Source organism: Brachyistius frenatus, unplaced genomic scaffold (genome assembly GCF_029030835.1).
Source record: "Brachyistius frenatus isolate BFR_SWC_R1_liver_20210118 unplaced genomic scaffold, ASM2903083v1 Contig_114, whole genome shotgun sequence".
In the NCBI taxonomy this organism is placed as follows: domain Eukaryota; kingdom Metazoa; phylum Chordata; class Actinopteri; family Embiotocidae; genus Brachyistius; species Brachyistius frenatus.
In genome coordinates this window covers 85,982-102,362 of record NW_027210713.1, presented here as the reverse complement: position 1 = coordinate 102,362, position 16,381 = coordinate 85,982, and the positions used below count along the sequence as shown (strand labels likewise).

General features: G+C 41.1%; 1 protein-coding gene across 2 annotated transcripts in view; it reads left to right on the top strand.

Moving 5' to 3' along the window:
* Nucleotides 1-16,381, top strand: part of plch1 (phospholipase C, eta 1) — a 49,532-nt gene that overhangs the window by 20,801 nt on the left and 12,350 nt on the right. For both annotated transcript variants that reach the window (XM_069712926.1, XM_069712925.1), the window contains exons 5-12: nt 690-860; nt 1,367-1,460; nt 3,865-4,068; nt 6,404-6,524; nt 8,832-9,003; nt 11,270-11,377; nt 13,784-13,939; nt 14,690-14,752. In XM_069712926.1, coding sequence (XP_069569027.1) covers nt 690-860; nt 1,367-1,460; nt 3,865-4,068; nt 6,404-6,524; nt 8,832-9,003; nt 11,270-11,377; nt 13,784-13,939; nt 14,690-14,752 — 1,089 coding nt within the window. The remainder of the gene's footprint in view (nt 1-689; nt 861-1,366; nt 1,461-3,864; nt 4,069-6,403; nt 6,525-8,831; nt 9,004-11,269; nt 11,378-13,783; nt 13,940-14,689; nt 14,753-16,381) is intronic.

Here is a 16,381-nt window from a genome sequence, read left to right as displayed (position 1 = left end):
GATCAGTGTTCTGGTGGTCTTTCTGAAAATGATCGCATAACTAATTATAGACTAGTCCTCAAAGTGAGTTATGCTTGGGGGCATGTTTGATTGACATGCCCTGAGGTGGGGGGTTGCAGTCCAGTTGGCAGAATAAGTGAGCAAGTGGTGTCCTCGGGTTCTCAGTCACATCGAGTCCATTTCACCCCTCATCTCGAACCAGTTCGTTCTAATATGGTCTCCTCCGGCTTAAAAACACCAAGATGGGGTCAGAGAGAATGCTCGACTCTCAGCTTCAAAATGGCAGATTACAAACCAGTAGGTGGGTTGAAACGTCTATGCAGAAGACAGGCTGTGGTATAGAAGCACGGACTACTTGCTTTTTGATCAAATATCAGGAAATAGAATAGATTCACGCATCATTGCATTTAGATCAGGGAGAATGGCACCACAGGACATACAGCATCACTTACAGTTTAACCGCATGCACTGGGTTGTGTAACAATGAGTGTTTGAAGCAACCCCACATGTTTCTGTTTGTCTGAGACAAGGACTGTGTGAATGACACACACAAAATCACAATGCAAGACATGAGTTTGTATAAAGTGAGTGAGTTACACTGAGCCTGTTTTTGCAGTTTAGGTCTAACTGTGAACATATAAAAGCTTTAGCTGTGCCACCCATGACACATCCCTGCCTCACCCTCACAGGAAGCAGACACAGACAATCAGCAGGGGACGCTGACATATGAGGAATTCTCCGTGTTCTACAAGATGATGTCTCTGAGACGGGACCTGTTCCTGCTGATGATGGCGTACAGTGACAGGAAGGACCACTTGACAGTCGAGGAGCTGACCAACTTCCTGCGCAACGAGCAGAAGGTGAGTGCTCACACTGAACTCCGATTAAAGCCAATCAGATTCTGGTGTTAAACTGTGTCACATTTTTTTGAGGTGTCCAAACTCTCGAATCAGCTTCTTTAGTTTTAGATGTAGCCATACAAGAGATTATAGCCCTGTTCACCCTCTTCTTACATCAGTAACTCCCTCTGTTTCAGCTGTCTGCCCAGGAACCTGCTCCACTAAGTCAGTCTACCACACCTAAAACTAGTTTATATCGAGGGAACGCTTGTTTTATATATTTCTTTTTTTCCCTTCAGATGTTTTTGTGTTTCTGACACACTATTTTTTTTCTCTCTCTTACACTGCAATAGAGACGTTTTCATCATTCTGTATTTACTGTCTCAAGCCTGTGATAGTTGGCATTAATACTGTTCTCTGAATGAGCTGCTTGTTTGACGTGGCTGACAATTTTGCAGGAACATCATTTTTTCACAAAAATGGAAAATTGTGTTATGATATATTCTGTTCATCTTCTTTCTCTATAGATGGCCAATGTGACTTTCGAGTACGTTGCTGAAATCATTGACAAGTTTGAGTTGTCTGACGAGAATAAAGAAAGCGGCGTCATGGGGATTGAAGGTAATTTTCACATATCTATTTTCCCTTCCCAAAGTTGCCTTTCCTTTTTTAAAATCTTATGCTCAGTCCTTCTGTATCCCTTGGTGTGTTTTTCATGGCTTACATTTATTGTCATTTTTTTTTAATCCTCGTGAATTAAAGATCTGCTATTAATACAGTTTATCCCAGTTTGTTTTTCCGGAAGCCAGGCTGAACATTATGTGGCTTACAATAAATAAACAATAAATGCCCATTCTGTTGTAAACACACAGGAATAAATTATGTGATGTTATAATAAATAAATAAAGTCTGAAACATACCCTCCATGCATCGCTAGTTACTCCCTATAATCAAAATCCTAACTGCTGACAATGAATAGCTGAAAAGAGCCAAGAATAACCATGGATATTTTGAGCTTTTGTCTTTATCTGTGAGTTTCATTTTAAGTAAGTGGAGGGTGACCTCAAAGATGGAGAAGGAGTGAGGATGGAGGAGGGAGAAGGGAGAAGGGAAAAGGAGTAAGGATTGAGGATGGAGACGGGAGAAGGGTGGATGGAGGAGGGATGGAGGATGGCGGAGGAAGGAGGGAAGATGGAGGAGGGAGAAGGAGTAAGGATGGAGGATGGAGAAGGGAGAAGGAGTAAGGATTGAGGATGGAGACGGGAGAAGGGTAGATGGAGGATGGAGGAGGGAGGAGGGAAGATGGAGGAGGGAGAAGGAGTAAGGATGGAGGATGGAGGATGGAGAAGGGAGAAGGGAGAAGGGAGAAGGGAGGAGGGTAGCCGAAGTGTGAAAATTAGGAAATGAGAATGAGGGCAGTGTGGGAAAGAAAGAATGAGAGTGTGACAGAAATGAGAAGAGTGAGTATGGGGGAGAGCAGATGAAGGAGGGTGAGACTAATCTTGTCATCGGCGGCATGAAGGCGAACATTGTGTGTCTGGCTGGCCAGAGCAGTGTGATGATGCCCTCCCTGCAGGCATGAAACGTGCATTTTTGAACACCGACTGTGCACAGATGTGACAGTAATGTACAAACAGATTTATATGCCCATCTTTTTACAGCGTGAAGAGGACCTACAGTGTCCGGTCTCTTTATATCTAAATGTTTTTAGTATCCAGTATATTCATGTTAGTATTCATGTCTCACAGTGTACTGCTGGTACAATATAAACTATGGCTGAGATTGCATGTTCAATCTGATCACTGACTTACCAAAGCAAAAAAAATCTTCCTGATATTTACGTCACATCTTTTTTTTTCCTTTTCCGATTTCTCCTGCTCTTGGTATTCCTGTCTCATTTCTGTCCCTCCTCACTGGATGAAAGGATGCTTTTCCCCCTCTCACTCCTCTTCATGCTGTACCAGCCAAAGAAAGTTAGCGGTGTGAAGTATATCCATCAGCAGTGTGGTTTCAAACCTCATAACTGTGAAACCACACTACTTTTCTTTTTCTCTGTTACCCATTTGTATTTTCCTGCAGATCATCCTGCTGATAAAGAATACTGTAGATGTCACTGTTCGAAGCGGTGCATAATGAAATCTGGTGGCTGGCAGTGAAAATGGAAAAGTTTTAGTGACTAGTGTCCTACTCAGACTTTAGCACATTTATACTGCATCACATAACCTCCATCTCATGATCTTTGTCACATGACCTTCTCGTTCTACCCTGGTCAAAGGTGCACTTCTCCCACCGAGGCTCGTCAAAGCGGTATACTGTATCCTGTGGTGGACTGACGAATCTATTATACGCTCTGTTACATGCTATTGAACTTCACACTGGATTAGACCTCACTCCTGGCAGGGTCGGGACATCTCGGGCTAACAGCTAAACTCTACTGACAGTCTAAACTCTATGATTATCTATTTAATATTCTAAAAGATGTAAGCATACAGTCGAGGACACTTTTACTATCCTCATTTTTACTATTGTATACACTTTGTATGTTCTTGCTTATACAACGTATATCCTTATTTCTAAATGACCTTCTTTTATGATTGCTATTTTCTGTAATCTGTTCTTTTTTATTATCTTTATTCTATCTTTTGTATGTCCCTTCATTTGCTTTTGTAAAGCACACTGAGTTGCCCCTGTCTATGTGCTATATAGATAAACTTGCTTGCTTTGGCATGATACTGGCCTGGGTGGTGCTACATGAAATGTCAGGGGATCGACAAAGTCATTAGGATTCATCATACGGGAACAATGCCTGTCTGAGCAAAATTTCATAGTAATCCATCTTTCGATTTTATCATCCAATGAACACACAGACAGACAGATATTGCCATTCACAGGACCATGCCAAACATGGCTAAAAATGCCCTTTCTACAATAAATGCAAGACATTTAAACACTCAGCTCAATTCTATGCTACGCAGATGTTTTGCATCTCATTAATTTCTGTCTTTCGATTTGTATTTCTCTATAGGTTTTACAAGTTTAATGCGCAGTCCAACGTGCGATATTTTCAACCCTTTGCACCATGAGGTGAATCAAGACATGGATCAACCTCTGTGTAACTACTTCATTGCCTCCTCTCATAACACCTATCTGACTGGAGACCAGCTCCTCTCCCACTCCAAGACTGACATGTACGCCTGGGTGCTGCAGTCCGGCTGCCGCTGTGTGGAAGGTAAACAATTCAATACTTCATAAATACTGTCATGACTTACCGAGACACTTGAGTAGCACCATTCAAGCTATTAGTAACACCTGCGCTTTTCTTACTATGCCTTATCGACATGAACTATTGTAATTGGACAAGATAACTTTGTTGCTTTCTTATCACAATAAACTCATAATCAAATGGTTTCACACTACACATGTAATTAAACAAGCACTGTTAGGGATCTTTTTGGATGTTAACCGCAACCTAAAACCCAAAGCCAATAGTGCTGTGTTTAAGTTTGATAAATAAATGTAAAGAAACATTACATAACTTCTGCTGAGCAGCAGCAACAGCGGCCTCTGTTGCCACAAGTGGTAATCATCGCATAAAATCATGATTTCAATGCAACCAGCAATCGCGCAGTACACTATGTCAAGTGAGAATATATTGCATGCTAATCGTAAAATATCAGCCAGTCACCTAAATTAATCTTGCACAATTTGGATTCCCCTGACACAAAGTGATGCAAACATAGCAAGCTTGCCAACATCAAAGTCAAAGTCAACTTTATTGTCTATCCACCATATGTACAAGACACACATAGATCGAAAAAAAAAAAAAAAAAAAAGATTCACAGTCCCACGGTGTGCAAAATAATAAGATACAACAAGAAAAGTATAAATATGTAACAATAAAACAGACAACAACCACAGTGAAGCGCAAATACGGGTCCATAGTGCAAAAGTTCAGACTTTATGGGTGAAGGGGGAGAGAGAAGAGAGAGTTGCGCATCCTGACAGCCTCATGGGCGAAGCTGCTACTCAGTCTGGAGGAAGTGACGGAGGTTGCGGTACCTCCTCCAGAAGGCAGGAGGCTGAAGAGGCTGTGTGAGGGATGGTTGAGTCTCCCACCATGCTGACTACTCTGCGGGTAAGGCGGGTGTTGTAGATGTCCAGGAAGGAGGGGGAGTGGGGAACCAAATATCTTACCAGCTGCTTTCACTGCATGCTGCAGGGTTGCGGTTGGAGGCGGTGCAGCTCCCGTAGCACGCAGTGATGCAGCTGGTCAGGATGATCTCCATGGAGCCTCGGTAGAAGGAGCACATGATGGGTGCTGGGGCTCCTGCTCTCTTTAATCTGGAGGATGCAGAGGTGCTGCTGGGCTTTCTTAGCCAGTGATGCAGTGTGGTTTGTCCAGGAGAGATCCTCGGTGATGTTCACACCCAGAAATGTGGTGCTGCTCACCCGATGGTCAGAGGAGGGTGCTGGGGGTGTGGGTTCTTCTGAAATCTACAACAATCTCCTTTGTTTTCGTACCGTTGAGAGAGAGATTGTTATCCCTGCACCACACGGCCAGTCGGTTCACCTCATTCCTGTAGTTTGCCTCATTGTTGTTGCATATGAGACCCACCACAGTCGTGTCATCCGCAGACTTTCCAATGTGATTGGTGGTGTAGAGTTTGTGCACAGTCATGAGTTAGCAGGGTGAAGAGCAGGGGGCGGAGCACGCATCCTTGGGGAGCCCCCATGCTCAGTGTGATGGTTCCTGATGTTTTGTTTACAACCGGTACTGCTTGTGGTCTCTCAGTGAGAAAGTCCAGCAACCAATTACAGAGAGAAGAGCTCAGGCCCAGCCGGTCCAGTTTCCATATTAACTGCTGAGGGATAATGGTGTTGGATGTTGAACTAAAGTTTATGAACAACATTCTCACATAGCAGTCACTCGTGTTCAGGTGTGTGAGGGCCGAGCAGAGTACAGAGGAGACGGCATTATGGTGGACCGGTTGGCTCGATATGCAAATTGTTATGGGTCCAGAGAGGGAGGGAGGGTGGGTGGATTTTAATTACGAGATGTGTGGACAGCAACCAGACTAGGCCTCATTACCAGTTGCAATGTCTGAGGGTTCTCTAGCAAGGTTGCCAACATCACCTCGAGATCTCTGGGTAGCGGATAGCCGTCTGTCAAAATGGGATAACTTGGCTAATGATCTAAAACTAGCGAGTCGAAAACTTTACCAACACAGCCGAGCACCAAAAAAGGTCAACAATACAAGACATACATGCATCTGGGTCACAAAATGGGAAATTCAATATCAGAGTACCATCAAAATGATTCATGGTCAAATACTTGCATAAAGATGCGTGAGAAACAGACCCAGAGATGCAGCAGCACGGAAAAAACTCACAATGTGCTACAATATTACAGTGAGGCTAAATTCAAATCAAACAGTGGACAGTAAGAAGGGACAGAGGACTGACAACAACAACAACAACAACAACAGGATGCTGTGTTTCCAGAGGACAGAAAGACATAAATATTTTCCATATTCATGAATCATTTCTTGTGTTTTCTGCTGCAGTGGACTGCTGGGACGGTCCCGATGGAGAGCCGATGGTCCAACACGGCTACACTCTGACCTCCAAGATACCTTTCAAGTCTGTCATCGAGACCATTAATAAACATGCCTTCATAAATAACCAGTGAGTCAAAGCTTCGAGAGAGTATGTGTGTGTGTGTGTCTGTGATGGCATGTGTGTCATTGTGAGTGTTTGGAAACTATATGGATCCCATAATTATTATGGTGAGAAAAAACAGACTTGAACATCAAATAGAAATTCCATTTTACTTACTCCTCCGTCAGTTTACTCAGCAATAGAAATCAGACTGAATCATAAATTGAAATACAATTTCTTGCGTCAGGACAAACAGCATTACAGAGATTACCTTATTGATTGTAGATTGGCCTCTACTGCTTAATTGTGTTAAGCTGCTGTATGTAACGAGATACAGGAACAACCCACTTATATAAGGCTTTAACTGAACTGAAAAAAAACCCTGAAGAACTACTATTCAAAAATAAAAATAAAACAGTCATCTCAAACGGCCAATTCTCACACGGTTAAAATGAGATATCGATGAATTTGATGGATGTTTAGCCCAGGAGGTTTAAGAACAAAAACCAAAGTTGCAAAAACTAGATAAACAGGTTTATGTTTTTGGGAGAACACTGTGATGCCTGGCAGTAATTAACACCTATTACTGAGCCATCTGCTTATCAGCGTTTCTTCTGGATCCCTGAGCAGTCACTGTTTGTCTCTGCTGGGTCCAACAGTACCCAAACAAAGTGCTGAATGATGCAGCGTCCTGCTGCCACATTGGCTCAATTTGACATTGCAGTTTTTTATGATGGCAGTGGCTGCGTTATAAAACCATTTGTTCTATTCAAATTTGGAGTAGAATCAATTTTTTTTTTAATTAAACAAGAAGTGTGGCTGCATATGGCAGCTTGTTGGAATATTTTACTGAAATCAGATTGACTTTTTAATTTTTTTTTATTCTTAGTCGTTCTCTAATTGCTGGTTAGTAACTTAAGGTAAGATAAGTGTTTCCAGGCTGTAACCCTAACCCTATTTTAGAATTTTGGCTGTTGCTCAGCCTGAATAAGCAATTCGATGCCACTGCAGGATTTAGAAAATTGGGAGAGGCATTTTAGGCAATTAGGCAATTAACCAATTTATTAAAATATAATTTTATTTCTGTTCTCTAAATAAACAAAGATATTCGGTGTTTTTCTCAGGGGTTAGCTTTTCTAAAGATTTTTTTTATTCCACTCAGTATTTAACTAAAAGTGTATGTTCAATGTCGCCTCCTAAAAGAAACACACTCTTGCGCACTTGCTAATTAGGAAATACCTTGATATTCTGATCAGCTTATACCTTATTAATTCATCATTGATAAATTGACAGATTAATAATACTAACAGCGAGAACAGAATAATAAACTGAACATCCTCCAGTTTTGCTCCGTCTCTCTCTCGTTCTCTTTCTCTCTCTCTCTCTCTCTTTCTCTCTCTCTCTCTCTCTCTCTCTCTCTCTCTCTCTCTCTCTCTCTCTCTCTCTCTCTCTCTCTCTCTCTCTCTCTCTCTCTCTCTCTCTCTCTCTCTCTCTCTCTCTCTCTCTCTCTCTCTCTCTCTCTCTCTCTCTCGTTTCTCCTGTTGCTCTACTCACTTCTTACATGCAGCTAATATTTTATCATCACCACCACCTGTTAATATAATTAATGGTCCCTGGGGTATATATTGAAATAAAGGGAGCCTCTGCTCTCCCACACACACACACACACACACACACACACACACACACACACACACACACACACACACACACACACACACACACACACACACACACACACACACACACACACACACACATAGTTCATCGAGCAGCCCCACCGCTTCACCGGAGAGGAGCTGCTCGATGTTTGTGTGTGTGGAAATAAAATGACTGGATGTTGCTCTCTATTTTTGTCTTTGTGTTCGTTCAGTCAGTGTGTGTTTGCAGGATCAGATGTAGAAGTGAGAGCGGGGCTGTTTCCCCTGAGGGAGAGCTGTCACTGTGACAGACCTGACATTTGAGCTTTATTGTTGCCGCAAGTCACCTCACCTTTTTTTATACGAGAAAAAACACACACACACACACACACACACACACACACACACACACACACACACACACACACACACACACACACACACACACACACACACACACACACACACACACACACACACACACACACACACACACACACACACACACCATGCCACTGAGGTAAAGAGATGCATGCGGCTGTACTTTTAGCATTTACCTCCTCTCTGTTTTGTTGGTTGGAGGGGAGAAATGGAAGTACAGTTTGACATGGGATGCAGGTCAGACTCCCTTCAGTCCATTGGCTGCATTCAAGACACATTTCTGAGCTTCTTGTTCTTTTTTTCTTTTTTTTAGGTACCCAGTGATTCTCTCTGTAGAGAACCACTGTAGCATCCAGCAGCAGAAGAAGATTGCACAGTACCTGCGAGAAATCTTTGGAGACAAACTGGATGTAAGCGATGTGCTGAGCAGAAACTCCAAAACATTACCGAGCCCTCACAGCCTGCAAGGGAAAATACTCATCAAAGTAAGTGGGTGAAAGTGGACATAAAGTTCATGTTTTAAATGAATAACTTACTAAATTAAAATATAACTGGTCTTTTTGTGTACTTGCGAATGACAACATCTGCATCACCAACCCCCATTTCCTTCCTCTCGCTACAGCGACAAAAGAAGCGTGCTCGCTGGCTTATATTTTATTTCATCTGCATTGCCACCAAGGATGTGGAGTAAGAGAGGCAACGCGAGGGTGCTAATTATTTCTCATAAACGGATGAAGACAAGGAAGAGAAGTGAGGGAGGACAAACCGGTCACTGTATTAATCATAGATGGAAAAGAGAAAGAGGAACAAAATTCTGGCATACGATAACTAAGCGACAGATTCTTGGTTTTAATGTTGTGGAACGCAAACATTATATACACAAATGGAGGCAAAGATATACACAACCTGCGGGACGACTTTGTTGCCGTGTCAAGTTTTTAATTAAAAAAAAAAAAAAAAAATCTCAATATAGTGCTGTACTGTCCATCAGACATAATAGGATGAATTCCAGTGGGCCGCTGCTTCGGTGGGCCTGTGGACTGTCAGAAAATGGCATAAAGTTTTTACCGACACTCGTTGTCTGCTTGTCATTCGGAGTGCGCCTCAGAATGTGCCGTGGGTGGTCTTGTCCCAGCGGATAAATCCAGGCCTGAATTTCTTTCCTTTCCTGTGCTTTCTGAAGACAGCCTGCAGTATTAGATGAGCAAAATACAGAGTCCCCGTATTTCTGGAAGATTCGTTTTTGTGCAAACATTTAATGCTTTATTCTTCGGCCTATATTACACCTTTCCACCAAGTTTCATGGAAATTGAGCTGGTAGCTTATCCATAACAAACTAAGAAAGAGACAAATCAAGATAAAAAAAAAAAACAGGTTAATTTTGCAGTGCTTCTTCTTTAACAATTTACATAGACTAGTGGAAGGTATACTTAAATATTCTAAACCTTAACTTATGGTTTTGTTGCCTAAGCTTTTTGAAAAGCACTGACGAACCAGTGTTCATTTTCATTATGAGGACTTTAAGTACATCGATGTCATACATTGTGTTTAATTATATCAGCATATCAGAGATAACATATGGCATTAATTTTGTTCTTTCAGCTATTTGATCATTTTACAAGTCGAAAGCAATGATTAAAAGTTATCTATCCATGTAAGTGGCATACTTATAAGTTTATCTGAGAGCATTAACATGTCTAGCTTCACAAGCGTATCACTATGTAGCAACTACTGGCCCACAACGATGATCTGTAAATCATGGTTGAAATAATCCTTTTCAAAAAGATAGAAATTCAAACGTGTTTAAAAAAAAAAAAAAAAACAGTTCTCACGTTGACAGCCTCAAACCTAAGATCCTTATCCAACAGCACAGTAGGACCCATTCCTACAAAGGAAGTGAGACAGAAAGAGCATCTGGATGAGCAAAAGCTTTCAGCGTTTATTGGATTTTTTTTTACAAGAACCAGATAAAGTTGACTTTATCTACAATGTGAAGAAAGTCTGCATTGTTCCCTGGGAAAAGAGACCTGGCTTTGTGCCTTCTTAGTGAGATGTCTGAAAAGTGAAAGCCCATTATTGATTATCTATAAAGGCCCTTAACCCCACCCTGCTCCCACCCTTTCATTACTTCCCCTCTCTGCCCTCGTTTGAGAGCGTTTCACCTCTTTCCATCCCCCAGTGGAACAAGCGGCCAGAGATTCCCAAGATAATAAAGGGAATTGGCATACATATTTTTTTAACAATCACAGATAGCAGGACGGATGGACAGACGGGGGGTAGACTACTTCTGGCAGTGGGGGAAGTGAGGGCGGCGATGTCAACCAGAGAGACTCAATGTACTGCAGGAAGCTTGTAGTCTGCCACTGATATTTGAAGAAAGTGCTTAGAAAAGCTCGACTCCCCCTCACACCTTCAGAACAGCTCACTAATGGGCCTCCACTGTGCTGAGAGAGCTGCTCAGGGAGCTTCTCAGAAAACCTGCAGCTGATTGTTCATTGTGTATGTGTTTGCGTGTGCACCAGTGTGTGTTTTGTGCCCTCTTGTGTGCTTATACGTTTTTATGCGCAGAGATTTGAGTCAAACATTTAGAAAATCTACTGGGTTATTCTTGCACTATCTTTGAGGTGCAACCCGTGTGGGCGTTCATGTGTATTAAAGGATATGAGTGAAGGATAGTGCTGCATTTAAAACATGGGCCAAATGAATGTGTCACTCTCCTCCCATCTCTTTGTCTGTGTTCTCTCCATCCAGGGGAAGCGCCTGCCTGCCTATCTGTCTGCAGATGCTGAGGAAGGAGAGGTTTCTGATGATGACAGCGCTGATGAAATTGAGGACGACTTCAAGCTTAAGAGCAGCAATGTGAGTTAGAAGAATGTAGCTATAAATCCGACGTACTCACAAACATGTGTGAACCCTACAGTTACAACCTTCAAACAGACATGTTTCTTCACTTACTTACATGTGTTTCATTAGTTTTCATCATTCGTAGGCAGGTTGTGCCCATCTATGGAGTGTTTTTATGTCTCCGTGGCAGCAACAGCCGAAGCCAGAGGCATTATGTTTTTGGGTTGTTAGGCTGTCTAATTTTCAAAGACTCGATTTTTCAGGAATGCCTTTCAGACTTGGCACAAACGACTCAAAGATACATTTTGGTGGTCAAAGGTGAAGTTGAGTTTGACCTCATATCCGTTCATGTAAACAAAAACTATTTTAGGAAATCCTTGAGAGAATTTCTTTAAATGTGACACAAACATTCGCTTGGTCCAAACCAATTGGACCAAGATGAACTGATTAGATGCTGGGGATCAAAGGTCAAAGATCAAGGTCACTGTGACCCCAAGTTTGTCCAATCTGTCTTTTACATTCTTGTGAATATAATATCTCAGAAACGCCTTGAGGGAATTTCCACACATTTGGCACAAACATTCACTTGGACTCAAGGCTTAAGTGAATAGATATCAGGAGCCAAAGGTCAAGGTTACTGCGACCTAACAAGATCCATTTGTGGCACTAACTCAAGAATTCATGCACTAATTCTGGATTTTTTTCCCCCCACAAACTTAAAAAAACCACAAAAAATTAATGACATCTATGAAAATGCTAAAATGTTTTCATTCAAAAGTGCATCTATCACATACAAGATGTCTGCTACGTCACTAAAGTCCGTTCAAACTGTTAATGTAACACTAAGAATGGACACCAATGTTCCTGGTCAAACATCCAGAAGAAGAAACACTGACCAAACCACATTTCTGAGTGAAGGGGCAGCAACTTTTAATTCTGTTTATTTTACTTTTAAAACATAGTTTCCTCTTTAAATAAAAGATGCAATAACTAATTAAATTAAATTTACTCTTTTTGTCAAACTACTGAATCTTTCTTTTGTCTTTCTTTAATTCTTTCTTTCTTCTTTGATTCTTTGTCAGCTCTTTAAGTGTTGCCTCATCAGTTCATTCAAAAATAAGACGGCAGCAACATCCTATCTAAAAAAATAAATATATAAATAAAAAAACCAACAGTTACAGATATCATAAACAAAAGTTAGATAATGGCATCTTAATGATATTGTTGTGCTCGATGTAATGACCACAGAAATCAGGTAGTAATGTCTGTGCTTGTCCAATTTTAATGATTATGATTGCAGTAATGTTTTGGAATAACCAGTGGTTAATGATTCAGGTATGAATTTTAAATCAATGCTAGCACAGAGAAAAGTTTGAACTTGTTGTTTATCTAAAAAGATAAGGACAGCAGCAACATCTATCACTATCGAGTTTTCCATGTGCCATTTTCATCATCATTCTTAATCATCAAAATTTGTTTGTGATACAGTAGTGCCAGGGTTCTCCTTACCACATTTAAAGCAGGAAAACACTAAATTTTTGTTCCAGATGGCTCAGTTTTGTAGCGGAATATGGCATCATTCTTCCACATTTAGCTGGAGGCGTGGGGCTGCAGATGCCACTTTGGATGATCATTTCCATTTTAATAGGGGCAGTGGCAGGTTTCCACTAATGGGTTTTTTGAATTGAGCTCATTTAAACTAGTGTTCTTTCACAGCACTCACCACTAACAATGCATCAATAGTGCGATGCAAAGTAACTTTTATACAGTGGTAAGGCTGTGGAAGAAAATGTGAAATATTTCCCTTATTTTTCCTTTTTTAATCAACCACATTCAGCATGCAGCAGATTTCCTCAAGAGAGAGATGTTAATGGTTTATCAGATCAGTTATCCAAAACGGTGCCTCCTGTAGTGAAGAAAATATATGGCAATAGCTTTTAAGACTTACAGATAAATAAATGATGATATGCAACTACACAAAAATGTCAAGTATAACTTGTATGTTTGGGAGGGTGCCTTATTTAAATTGGCATATTGAACTGCAGTCAGATTGTCGGTATAGGTGGCCGTGCATAGAGTTGGGCTCTTACTCAAATCGCTCATCCAGCTCCACCCTCACACTAAATATAGTCACTTCTGGTGCAAAGAAAAAAATAAGATGGAGACGGCCAAAATGTGAGACTCGAGGCTTTAAAATCGCCGTTCACAAACCAATGGGTGACATCACAGTGGGTTGCCACCTGGTTGCACTGGAATTGCAGGTTTGATTCCTGGCATGTTGGCGCTGCATTTAGTCAATATAGCTTGGACCTGATTATATGTGCTTTGAAACAGTGATAATGTGTGTTCTTGCTCCAAAATAGCATTACTCTCCACCGTCTTGAAATAAATGTCCTGTCTTTCTCCTCTTCCTTCTCCTAGGACAATGGCAATCACCAGGTGGAGTCTCACATCAGAAAGAAACTGGACTCTCTTTTGAAGGAGTCTCGGATCGGAGACAAGGAAGATACTGACAGCTTCAGCATCCGAGCTCTGCTCCGAGCCACGCACCAGGGCCTTCAGAAGAATCTGCGGCAGGTAGAGCCCAAGGCAATGTGTGAGCTAGCATATGGAGCAGAGAAGTACTCCTCAGCAGATAAGGAGAATAAAGCAAAAGGTGGGGGATAAAACTAGGCCATGGTATTAGTCATAGAGGGGGATGGAGAAAATAGAGGAGCAGACTAGTTACTGCACCAGTCACAGGTCAAACACACTCACCGAACAGATGAAAACCGAGACAAAGTGCTTCCCCTCAGGCTGCTCTTGAGGGGCTGCTGGGCGTTCACCTGCATAAATTGTGTTTCATCCAGAGCACGTCTGAACAGACGGAAAGTGATGACAAACTAAATGTCTGCAGTGTTACTTAATATTTAATGTTCCTGCTTGCTATTTTTAGAAACATCAGTTTCCTGACAGTCATTTTAACGTAGTGGGTGTTGTGCATCAGGGTTTCCTATTCTCTTTCTTCTACTCCTGCTATGTTGGTGATTCCCTTCACCCCAATCTGTCTTCAACGCTTTTTTTCCTCTATGTGTTCCTTACTCCAATTTAGCTTTTTCCGTTTTTTTTTCCCTCCTTATTTCTCACCCACTATCTTCTTCAGCTGTGCTACGTTTGGCTGATGTCTGTTGCAGCCGCTCCAGCTCCTGAGCTTTAGGGTTTAAGTGACTCACTGGGTGCTAATGTGGTTGTTATTAGGTTCACACCAAATGTTCCACACATGAATGAAAACAAGCACGCACAACCACAAACATGACAAGTCTCTGAATGTGTTCTCCTTCTTTCTAGAGCTCCAAGGGGGTTTTGAAGAAATCCCAAAGCAGATCCTTCATCACAACACTCAAACAGAAGGTAAGAAACACGGAAAAGGAGCTTGCTCGTTGTGGTTTGGTTCTTGATCTGTTTGTGTATCCAACGACAATTTCAGCTTAGTTCAGCTTCAGGTCAGGGAGTAATGAAATATTTTGCCACTGAATACCACAATATTAGAGAACTTAAAGGAGTTCTCTTTTTCAGGGCTCCTTTATTATACAGTATCTAACAGCCTTTTCAGGCTCTTGACACACCAAACCTTCCTCAAGCAACCAATGCATCCACTAATGCACCCACAGTGGCGCAGCTGCTGATTTCACATGCTCAATCAGACTAACAGCTGAAATTATAGAAGCAAATTGTATTTAAACTCAGAATAAACAAATGACATAAAATGTGTTAATTTGTGACCTTTACAGGGACAATAGAGGATTTATTTTTAACTTTGTAATGCACCTTTATAGCTTGTTCCCCATGCTTCCACTCTTTATACTAAGCAAAGCTAACAATGTTCTAGTTAGTGCGACTTCATAAAGAATCTCTTTGACTAACTTTCAGAAAGAAAGAGAAAAAAGTAAAATCATCTACAACCCACTTTCCAAAAAAGTTGGGACACTGTAAAATGTGAATAAGATCATAATGTGATGATTTGCAAAACATATAAACCCACATAAAACCAACATATCAAATGTTGAAACTGAAAAATTATATTGTTTTGTGTAAATTATATTATTTGGAATTTGATGGCAGCAACACATTTCAAAAAAGTTGGGACAGGATCATGTTTACCACTGTGCTGCATCTGGATGGCAGCATATGTTGCTCCAAAACCTGAATATATCACACAGCATTAATAGTGCCTTCCCAGATGTGCAAGCTACCGGACACATGTATGTCTTATAATTATGGATGCTAGATTTTGAACTGTGTGCTGAAAACAACCTGGGTGGTCCCGCTCCTATTCAGCTTGGACCTCAGTCCATCTTAAATGAACTTGGGCCCAGGGAAAGCATCGGTACTTCTGAATCATGGGTATCTATGGTTTCTTCTTTGTATGGTAGAGTTTTAACCAGCGTTAGTGGAAGCAGCAACAAACTGCGAAAAACAGACAATGGTTTTGGACCAGTCTTTTTGGAGATGTGTTGCTGGCATCAAATTCAAAATGAGCATATATTTTTAATAAACAATGAAATTTCTTAGTTTCAACATTTCTCAGTTTCAACATTTGATATGTTGTCTTTGGTCTACTTTCAATTAAATATGGGCTTACATGATTTGCGAATCATCGGATTCTGTTTTTATTTACATTTTACACAGTGTCCCTATTTTTTTGGAAATGGGGTTGTACGTAAATACAATCGCTGTTGTCAATGAAATGTTTCTTCAAGTTACGCATGGAAAATACTTAAGTAAAGCACATTTTGTAGAGTTCTCTTGAGCATTTGGTAGGTAGCTGGATCATAAGTAAGTGCCACACATACCTTCTAGTTACACACAGCAGATCAGTGCAATAAATCCATGCATTTGCATATATGTTAATTACACATGCAGAGCTAAAGCTTGTATAGTCTTAATTTAGATCCACTCAAAGATGTGTTAGTCTGTCAGAAAGGTTCTAATGGTCTATAGACCCAAAGACAAATACTAGTAGTTTAATGGATTGAGATG